Below are 11400 nucleotides of genomic sequence, written 5' to 3'. Positions count from 1 at the left end.
TTTGTTAAAAATATTTGCAATAAAATACTTTTTTCTACCTCTTTTTTAAGAATCTTAATTGACAGATAATTCTTTCGTGGGTAATTATTTCTTACAAAATTATAAAATTTACAAATATTTTCTACCAACGTCGAAAAGTGTTTTATAAAAATTATTTTACAAAATAATTGGTAGCAATTTCTTGCAATTTTTTTTTTCTCAACCAAATTTATAAGTATTTTCCACGAAAAAAAAATTTAAAAGAAAATTAGCAAGAAATATGAGTTTTTAAGTAAGGAAAAAGTTATTTTGACACCATCATTTTTAAATAACTACCATTTGACACCAACTTTTCTAAATAAAATATTATTATTTAAATAAAATATTAATTTATATGAGTGTCAAATGGAAGTATTGGTGTCAGACTACCACGTACTTTTTAAGTAATGATAGAGAGAGTTTATTATTAAAGCTATCAAAAGTTTATTTTAAATATTAAAACATTATATAACTAACATTGATGTTAAAAGCTTAATATTCATTAAACACAAAAACTCGTTGATTAAATTCACTTGCACGGATGACTGATGTAAAGTTAAACTTACCACAAATAAGATTTATTGTCAAGTGTTTTGATATCCATAATAGTCAAGCATAAAAGGAGATGAAAGATATTTTGAACTAACACCTGATTTTTTCTGAATTTTCATTTTCTTACATTTGATTATCATATGCCAAATTTTGGTCTCCATCATTCATTACGTGTTCAAACATATATGTTTCGAAACAAATGCGAGAGCAAGCAAACCAAATAAACTTTGGCATAGCATAATATACAATCATATGACAATGGAAGCAAATCAACTTCATCACTGTGTTACAAATTGCACAAAAATCTAATAACCCTTAAATGAGATCACAATGTCAAGCATGAGGTTCAGGACCAGGCGGTTTTGCATTGAGAAGTGGCTGAAGAGCTTTCACAACAATCGTCATGTTTGGTCTGAAGTCAGCTTCATACTGAACACAAAGCGCTGCCACTGCTGCCAACTGCATTTATCCACTTCTAATATTCAGTCACAACACACACATTACCATGAATAATGAAAACTATACAAAACCTATGACAATGTTCTTTATTCTTATTTTAACTGTTTGGTTACGGAAGAAATATGAAGTTAGAAAAGAAATACCGAAGTTCAGAGAAGTGGTTTTATAAATTTAAGTTTGCATATAAACCTTGGCAATAGCCTTTGGTGGATACTCGTTGTTTAGCTTAGGATCAACACATTGTTTCACTTTGTCCTCGCTCAGCCTTGGAGTTGCCTGGAACAATAAAAGAAGAACAAATTATTATGATTGTAATATGGAGAAGAAAACCAATTAAGGTTATCAAACAAACACATACCCAAGTTACAAGACTTTGTTGTCCTTTCGGCATTGTGTGATCTACTGGTTTTCTTCCAGTCAAGAGTTCTAATAGCACAACACCAAAACTGTAAACATCACTTTTCTGGGTTATCTGCCCAGTCATGGCATACCTGAAGATGAAAGTAATCATTTTAACATGGTATTGTTTGTTTCTAACAACAAAGGATAGTGTTTGGATGGGATGGAATGGAACATGAAATTATTGCTAATAGTTGAAGACACACTTGTCTAGAAACAAATATGTTTCAGTATGCATTTAAGGTTATGGCTAAATGTTTAAGAAGGTTTCATTGAGGGCATACTCTGGAGCATGATAGCCAAATGTTCCCAAGACTCTTGTTGAATGTAGCCGAGCGGCTGTATCAGAAGACTGATTTGTCAAGCTAAAATCTGCTATCTTGGCCTCATAGTCATTGAACAGTAAGACATTGCTGGATCTAACATCGCGATGAACAATAGAAGGTTGAACCTTTTCGTGAAGAAACTCAAGTCCTTTTGCTGCACCAAACGCAATTTTGGCTCTTTGGTTCCAATTTAGAACTGGACCAGGTTCAGCCCCTTGTACACCCTTCCTTCCTGATGGCAGTAGCAAAAGCCTAGAGTTCAGACAAAGAACCAGAAACTGTTTTCTTAATAGAACAAACACATGTCTCAGTGTTGAACATACCATGTAACACGTCATGCAAAGAACCAAGGCCTGCATGTTGGTATACCAAAATTCTGTTTTCTGCCTCTAGACAGTATCCAATCAACTCGACAAAGTTGTCATGCTTCAGTCTTGAAACAACCGATAACTGCAAGATGAATAGTGAAATGTGTGAGAAGATATGATGAATGAGGAAATGGGTTTACATTCTCAGATCAAAAGGCATACCTGAGTGCCGAAATCGGAGTCAGGTTCTGGGGAAGAACTGTTATCCAGCTTCTTAATAGCAGCATCAGTTCCATCACTCAATTTTGCATAGTAAACCCGTCCGTAGGAACCTTCGCCGATGAAAGCCTTTGCACCAAAGTTATCTGTTAACCTATTTAACTCTTCCAATGGAATAGAGGGTATCTCAATCGGCAACACTTTCTGTGGGGCACTCTTTGCAATACCCCTAGGCTCTCCTCTAGCACTTCCTGTATTCACCCATGGTTACTGCAAATCATTATCCATAACCTTGCAGAGGAAAGAAACGTATTGCATAAAAAAGAGAATTACAAATATGAAGATGTTACCACCTCCTCCGCCGTATGTGCTACCCCTAGGTGGTGCAGTGTATTGGCTCGCAGGGGGGCCGCTGCTCTCCTCCTCTGCACCTCCGCAGCACAACATACTTCAGCTGGTCCTATCTGCACCTCTCAATAAGCCATATTCACAGAAACGATCGATGTTCAATCAATCACCTGAAACCATTTTCAACGCTCAAATTCTCCACAGACAATGCGGAAACAAGATAAAATCCAATCGCAACCACTTTTTCGTTCATCCACTACCAAAATCTCAAGAACGTGTTTTCGACAGAGGTGATGAACATGATCAATAAAAGAAAAGGTCAGATTTTTGTTCCTGTAGGATCAAACCACGAACAATGTAAATAACAAAAATTCTGTCTTTAACGTTGAAGAAAGGAAGCAGCAATAAATTTCTTGTTGAAGGAACGCAGAATCATGAATTGCTGACGGGAGAAAATCAACCCCACATACACGTAAAAGATTTAAACCCTCCTCGTGTATGAAAATCTAGAAGTGGAAGAACGACGACGTTATCTGGTTAATTACCTCAAGAAAGTTGTGATGAATCACGTTCTACGATGGCACATGCAATGAGTCGACGACAAAGAAGAATATTACGAAGGGAAAAATAAAAAGAGAGTGAAAGATTGGGAAATGCAGAAGGAGGAAAGTTTTGGAGTAGTTGGGTAAGTTTGGTGTAATGAAAGTTGGTTCGGGAAGAAAGGTGGATGTTATTGTTTTTGCCGGGAATGTCGGTTGGAAGATAAACAATTGTTGTGTGCGCCAACGTTGCTAGGGTTGTGTTGCACGTACGTGCCCCCACGATGGATGCATGTCCTTCGTTCGTTTCCTACTATTTTAGTGCTCTCTGTATTATATGGTTATTATTGTTATTTGTAAGTCTTCGTTATTATCTGACACCGAAACATGACGTGCAAATTATATGCTGGCAACTTCCTACGTACTTAACACCTTGTATTACGAGGTTTTTTATGTTTCCTTTTCGTGTCAATGATTGGATTTACCACTGCCTATCTGTCAATGTATCTTTTATCGGTTGTCCTAAACATGTGTTCGCCTAGGATTTTTAAAGATCTCATTACAAACAACATTTTGATGATGTCGGAATAAGTTTTTATGTTCCTTTAAAAAAAATGAAATTAATGTAGTGATGCTCATCAATGAAGTCCAATTGTATGAGATTATTATCATGATAACACTTGGATTGGATATGATTCATCATATATATATATATATATATATATATATATATATATATATATATATATATATATATATATATATTACCTTCCAAAATGAATAAATAAAAAGGAATGGGTGTAATAATATATTTAAATTTTTCATGCCATAAGTTCACTTTTAATGAATTGTAATGTATTGAGGTGATACATTTTTTTAACTAAAGATTAAACTCAAAAAAAGTCAAGGAGGAGAAAAAGCTAAGAGGAAAACCTACAAGTAGGGATAAGGGATGAAGAAATGAATTAGTGATGGGATACAAGGGATGAAGATTCTTGGCACTATTTTCGCGATAATTCTGAAACTTTAAACTTTTCTATCTCCATTATCAAGGTTCTTGACTTTCCACATCTCTATACAGACTGTGAATTTTCCATTCAACTAACTTTTACTCTTCTTTTTGTTATTTTTCTCTGAAGGAGCTGATAACAAAAATTCTATGAAGGAAGACTGTGGCATATTCGTATATAAGTGCCCTTTTTTCAAGTGAAAACATTGAGACGTTGACTTTGTGACATTAAGGTATACTATATTTTCTTTATACAACATTTGATTAGTGTTTGGAAATGAGTTAACGTATTAGTTGTTGTATTCTATATACTCCCTTGTGCTAAAAGAACCCATGAGTAAAGAGAACCTATGAGCAAAAAGAAACTTTGAACAAAGAGAAAATGTTGAGTACAGAACACACATAAGAAAAAGTCAAATTAAATAATAAAGAAAGATCAAATGAAATTGGTAGAGTGACCCAGCGTGAGCAAAGAAGAGAGAAGCAAAACCTCGTGATAGAGATGAACCATAAAGATGTTGTAAAGGTATGATGAATTTTTTTGAGTTTGAATGTGGTGCTAGATTAAAGAAGTATTTTTTTTGAAACTTCACAAATCCTTTACACTATCACAATGTGTTTCTAAAATGAAATGAACCATAACTTTGGTCTTAGGAGTGAAACTTTTTTTTACGAAACTTTGTAAATCCGTGCTTACAAGGTGTTTGTAAAATTGTATGAACTAAAACATTATGCATTGGTCTAATTCTTCTTTGCTTTATTTAATAGGCACCATTTATGTTAATTCATTTTGATTTAGTAATTCAAAGTGACACACACACACATATATATTAGTAGCATTAATGCAAGAAAGTCTAAAAAAATTTACTCAACCGTGTAAGCTAGATTTCCAATATTCAGAAGAACATAATTTTGTCCAAAAAGGAAAGAAAGAAAGCTGGGCCAAATTGAAAGTAAACCTCACAACTAAGACACAGACTATAAGGAGATGAAAGAGAATCTATGGAGAGATAAGCAGACATAGTGCTTCATTCATTGTCAGAAAGCAAAAATCTTAAAACAATGGTTACATCTCTTATAAGAGCATTGTATTTACATCGCTCAATCTTCTCTCCATATACGACCACTGATTCTCAACTTCAACTCCTGTCTTTCTCCACCAGAAAAATAAAGAGCCAGGTTCCTCTGAATTATAAGTCCATCTTGACTATCTCGAACTTTTCTATGACTGTCACGAATGCTCCTTGGAATCCCTTGCCAAATAAGTTTGCGCCCATTTGCACCAACTTCTAAGCTGTAGCTGAATTTCTTTGCTTCATAGTCATCACCCATAAATCGCAAAAAAGCCATATACACTGGAGCTGAGCCAAGCTGAAATGCCTCAAAGTGCAAGCAGAAATGCCTTCCGAAACTATTAAAAACCTGCAAAAGAAAGAAAAAAGAAAAACTTCTCACATGTCAAGTGGGGTTCTTTATATTAGGCATGTGCTAGAAATTAACATCATGACAACATGCATTCAGAAAACCAAAGGTGGATCCGTATATCAACTTTAGACTTAAAGAAATGTTAAAAAGCAGATCAAAGAGGAAAACAATTCCATATTTCAAATTATTCATGAAAAGTCAAAAGACTGTGTCTACGTGTATGTCATGTGACCCAAGATGATTATAAACATTACTTGCACAGAATTAAAAATATTCAAGTAGAGTTTTTTTAAACAAACGTGCATGGCCATGTGCACACATGAAATTAAATACATTAGGGGATATGACAAAACTAACATGATGTAAGAAATGCCAGTCCATGAAAAATAGTACATCAAATCATCCAACATTCCAGCTACTACAATTCATTACATAACTTACAGTTAGCATCCATGTGGCATTCTCAACTTCATGAGGATTTGCTTTGACATATCGGTGATTGAAGGTGCATCCATCATGCATGTCAACCTTGTGATCATCCTTGAGATGGGCAACAAGAGTTGGAATGTCACCCATCACTGAGCACTCAGATCCAGCATAAGGGCAATTGTATGGACGAAATCCACAATTTTGCTCGTGCTTGAGCTTAGTATAGTAAGGGAATATATCATGACAACCTAGATTCTGATATCTGCAAGGAAGTTCCAATGATTCTGCCACTTTCTCCAAAGCCAAACACCTTATATTTCCAAGCTCATGATGGCAAGATGGACAGATGTTGTGGACTTCAACTTTACAGTGGCAACATAATGTATGGCCATTTGGACACTGAAACAAACATGTTCAAAATATTAGAGATTAAAAGAAAAATCCAAGACAGGACATATTCATAGTAAACATGAGAAGTGAGAATAATGACTAAAAAGTTTCAGACTTTCAGCATGTTTTATTGACCCTCATCCAACCGTCTTCTCTGTAGAATAGGCAGAACAGTACATGAGGATTAGATGGATATAGCCTTCAGTGAAAAGGTCCAACAACAACAACAATAAGGGTGTGTTGGAAATATGTTGAAAACATGAACAAAAAATCCCAATTCCCAGAGCACTTTACACAGAAGGAAGAGGAGGTGGATTGGCATTCAGTTCAACTGAAGGAATTCCAAAAACGCACTAAACTAGCAACACCTGAGTCATGTTTTCAAAACTATCTTCTTAGCATAAGCAATTCAACCATATATATCCATAGACATAGGCAGAATCAGCACTCTCATTCCCAACCTTTCTTTTGCAGGATGGGAAGGGAATCTGAACTAAATTAAAAAAAGAAAGTGGTTATAAACTTAATATTTGTATAGCTACTTCTGTACACTCCAAAATATTCACTGATGTCAATGAGAGAGTTAAAGACAACAGATGGGGAGCAGATTTGGATAGAAAATTATCGTGAAACTCACATTACTAAAGAAAAATTGAACAGACAGCTATGATCATTTAAATCTGTTCATCCTGATCACTGCATCAAGATCAATGACTAAACTTATCCCACTTTGTCAACGAAAAACAAGGTTGCGGAAGTGATATTATCTTCACATACAATACAGCCATCTTATAAGGACTATGGCGATAAAAATCACAATGCCACGATTTGTGTGTCTATATCTATTTCATTAATGCACCATGAATTACACACAGAAGTTTTCCACGCACACCAACATAGACCCCAAAAGTAAGAAATTGCAAGCACTGTACCTGGTGAATTGGAGGATACATTAAGTTCTTGCAAACAGAGCATCCAAGTAATTCGTACACCCCATTATTTGAACTAACTCCGTTCTTTCCATTCAACCCAACACTAGATTTTGTAGATGTATTGTTACTCTTGGCCTCAGATTTAGCCTTGCCTGTTTCATAGTCTGAAGACATCAGATGAGATTCAAGAACTTCTTTGAAAACACTGCTCCCAGGAGCCATTGCTAACCCAGATCTACAGTATTTCTTTCCAGATGACGAGAAACCAAAGCTCTTACTTTTATGAAATGCTACATCTGTTATACATTCAAATGATCATTGCATAAGAACTTACATAGTAGATTCCACAATAGTCAAATTTGATATTTTGTGATCCAAAGTAGTAGGGAGGGGGAAAAAGAAACATACAAGACTAATTAAAATGTCATTTTTCAGACAGAAGTATGAAAGTTTCAGGTAAGCTATACACACATGCAACAGTAACTAGATTAACTGCTAATTTAAGTGCTTGAGTACTTCTGGAAAACATCATGCAAATAATAAAGATATGTCTGAAATGTTACATAGTTAACCAAAATGCAAACTCAGTAAACCGGGCCTTCACTGTCAATAGATGATAACATGGATAAATTACTTACTAAATGACAATTTTTACAACAAGAAATAACCACAAAGCCTTTCAGATATGACAAAAATTATTCGTAGTCATTAAAGAACTGCAGCAGAATAGTAACTTTCTTTTCCAAATATCAAGCAAAAATCTATCAGTCAATATGCTATGTCATTACAAGATTATAGGAAGACAAGTATAACATACATTTGTTACCAAACAATATATCACTCCAACTGCTAAACTAATGTGAAATTGTTAAATCAATGTTCAAATTTCCGAAATGCTTGAAGTTGAGAAGGGTGAATAGAACAAATAACAGACAAACCAAAACTCATATATGTAAAAAATAACTTCTTCGTGTCCCGCCAGGCCACGGGAGGCTCATTGGGAAAATCCAAACCCAAATAATTTTTCAAGCACGTTCCTATTCACTAAAATTGACCCGTCCTAGTTCTTTGTTTTCTAATGCAATGACATTAGAACAAACAAACTGTGTTGCTTAATGACATCTAGCAGTTCCTGTGCCTTAACTTTTACACAAAAACTGAACCATTTGATCACTATTCTCCATCCCTTACCTCTTCCCTTAGTTAAATTATCCATTAAACAGATAAAAGCTAGCCAGAAGAAATGACAGACGCAACAGAAGAACCCAGAACTTCATTAACCAGCATAAGTAGCATGGCTGGCTTCGCCAAAGTACTTTCTTTTCCTACTCAATACAACCAATCAAAAATCAAAAACAAAAAATCCCAAACAACATCGGTTAAACAATTTAATATATGCAAGAACCAATCTCATACATGGAATCACAGAGCAACAAAAATCAAGCACATGACAGCCAAATGCATACAAATCTGAACACATACATTCAAAAACAACCACAAGATGAGAAAATCTAAAAAACTCACTAACAAACACATGAAAAAACAAATACCCAGTTGAGAATTCCGAGCCTCGACTGCGTGCGTGTGTGGGAAACAAAGCAATTGGGGCGAATAAGAGAAAAAATAAATAAAATTTTTTGAAAGCAGAATGCAAATGAAAGTAGCGATCGGAACGAGCTCCGGGAGTTACGGAGATTACCCCCTGCTATGGAGATTGAACAAAAAAGCGTGTCTTGTTGGTATGCAAATGAATGGCGAAAAATACTAACGTTTGTTCTTGTCCTTCTTCTGCTTCGAAATCGCAGAACTTCCTTGTATTGTGTTCTGTTTCTTCCTCCCCTGAATTATTATTATTATTAATTTTTGTATTATTATTAATTTGTTTTTTTATTTGGGTTTGAATTTTGAGAATAAAAAAATATTTTGGGGTCTTCGTCTCTGTTGTCTGGTCTCGCTCCTAACGATACGTTGCCAAGACAACAAGGTGGTCCAGTGACCCTTCCCGCACGCGACGTTTAAAAGCAAAACCTTTTTTTTTTTTTCTTCTTTTCTTGTCGAAATTTTATCTACCATTTTCTCTCCAACATGCCATTTTCCTCTAACTGAAAAGGTAAGAAAAAAAAAAACCTTTAATATTCTATTTTAATCTCACCTTCTCCTATTCTTTTATTTTGTTTTCTGTGTCATTCTCAACGTCTCTTTGAATTTGTTTGCATCAACATTCACATTTTAAATAAATAATAATTGTAATTGTATAAAAGAAAATAATATAAACAGATAGAAAAAAGTACACAATATATATCTTTGTAATAGTTTTACATTTTTTTCTCTTTTTCTTTGTTTTCTTCTTACAATTCCTTAACATCATACAAACACACTAACATTTGAAAAAAAAAACACAAGCACACGTGTAGCATGTGAATGAGAATGCTGTTTTTTCTTACTTTTTTGTACAGCAGTTATACAAAGTCATCTTCGCAATGAACAATAATTAGGATCAATAAGTGAGTTAGGTTGCTTGATTCCACTGAGAACAAGAATGAGAAAAAAAATAAAGAAAGAAATAAACATGTGAATTACTCAAATAAACTTCACTCTCATGAGGATAATGTTTCATTGCAAATTCTTGGTTAATTCTTATAAATTTAGATCAATTTTTTTCCTATTTAAAAGATAAGAGCTCACACGTACTTTTAAAAATAATTAAATTATCATAACAAATTAAAATTAAATTGAATTATGTTGTATGATATAAATTATGATTCATAAGTTAAAATTAGAGATAAGATGACGGACAAATTACCACAACTTAGTATATAAGATTACTATTTTGACTTCATCGATGTACTCTAATCTATTTTGTCTGGTAACTAACACTTGGTGGATTGTTATTTTTTAAATAAAAAAGTAAAAAGATTAATTTTTTCGTATATTATTTAATATATATATATATATTATATTTAAAATATTAATATTTATATATTAAAATTTAATTATAAATAATAAAATAATTTAAAATACATTAATTAATTAAATGCGTAAGATTAGGTGTATAAAATATGTCCTTGACCAATATTTTCAATAATTTTTAATAAATAAAAAATATATATTGAACTTATTTGTCTCTAATTAGAATATATAAAAAAAATGTTCTTATCAAACATTTTCTACTTACCTGAACTTAATGGAAAAACTGTTTAACTATTTTGGATGTATTTCATGTAAATAAGCTACAATAAATATCACTAAAATTAAGAAATATTTCACAACAAAAAAATATCTCGTTTAATATTAACTTGTAGAGTGATATATAATATGATCAATAAATTTAATATAATTATCTTAATGGAAGAGACTACAGTAATTTATATTTTAAAATTTTTAATAACAATGAAAAAAAATATTATTAAACCTAATGTTAATGTATAATCCAACAAACTTAGAAAAAATTGCACACATTGAACACTAGTGAAAATTTAAAATGAAAGATTGGTTCCTATTGTGAGTTTGGAAGTTAATGACAAATTAATGTAGATGGACCCTACCTTAACCACTCTTTGTCAGTAAATGATTTCACAATGCAGCCAAGAAAGAAAACAAAATAATATTTGGTAAATGTTAATCAAGTTGTTAAAAACAATCTTACTAATTAAGTCTACATTTGGGTTAAAATTAAAATTGAAAAATATTTTTATAATTTTTGTCATAAAACTACTTTAACAAAGTGTACCAAGTCAAATTCAATTAATAAGAGAGCATATGAGGTTGACTAAAGTATTTAGACTATCAAATAAATAAATAAATATGAAAGTTTATACAATTTTTTTTTTAATTTGGATTCTCGCTGATTTTTTTTGTTATTTCTCTATTGTACTCTCATAATACACTAATTACCACTAATTTTGATATTTTAAAATATATTAAAAAATATTTGAAATATTAACACGGTGTATTTTTAATATTCAGCAGAAGACAACAAAAAAAATCAATAAAAAATCTTGACTCGCTTTTTTTATAAATATATTTTTTAAAATGTTAATCACATAG

General features: G+C 32.7%; 2 protein-coding genes across 4 annotated transcripts; both read right to left on the bottom strand.

The window, feature by feature from the left end:
* Positions 1–675: 675 nt before the first annotated feature.
* On the bottom strand, positions 676–3450 carry LOC114195602 (Protein kinase superfamily protein). Its single transcript, XM_028086128.2, has 8 exons — positions 3175–3450; positions 2635–2799; positions 2285–2532; positions 2078–2204; positions 1713–1986; positions 1388–1520; positions 1219–1305; positions 676–1029 (listed from the first exon to the last, which is right to left on the bottom strand). Exons 2-8 carry the CDS (start codon positions 2726–2728, stop codon positions 904–906), a joined length of 1089 nt encoding a protein of 362 aa, XP_027941929.1. The 5' UTR covers positions 2729–2799; positions 3175–3450; the 3' UTR covers positions 676–903.
* A 1590-nt stretch (positions 3451–5040) lies between these two features.
* LOC114181569 (E3 ubiquitin-protein ligase SINAT2-like) lies at positions 5041–9259 on the bottom strand. 3 transcript variants are annotated; one of them, XM_028068222.2, is made up of 4 exons: positions 9123–9259; positions 7354–7649; positions 6044–6430; positions 5041–5599 (listed from the first exon to the last, which is right to left on the bottom strand). In XM_028068222.2, exons 2-4 carry the CDS (start codon positions 7573–7575, stop codon positions 5279–5281), a joined length of 930 nt encoding a protein of 309 aa, XP_027924023.1. In that variant the 5' UTR covers positions 7576–7649; positions 9123–9259; the 3' UTR covers positions 5041–5278. The 3 variants fall into 3 exon arrangements, with proteins under 3 accessions (XP_027924023.1, XP_027923889.1, XP_027923956.1); XM_028068088.2 differs by having other exon boundaries at positions 9053–9211; XM_028068155.2 differs by lacking the exon at positions 9123–9259 and adding an exon at positions 8904–9066.
* Positions 9260–11400: the final 2141 nt, after the last annotated feature.

The sequence above is a fragment of the Vigna unguiculata genome, chromosome 1, assembly GCF_037176805.1.
Source record: "Vigna unguiculata cultivar grain cowpea cultivar isolate G323 ecotype 2 chromosome 1, ASM3717680v1, whole genome shotgun sequence".
Classification (NCBI taxonomy): Eukaryota; Viridiplantae; Streptophyta; class Magnoliopsida; order Fabales; family Fabaceae; genus Vigna; species Vigna unguiculata.
Note: the sequence above shows the minus strand (reverse complement) of the source record. Positions and strands in the feature narration are given on the sequence as shown.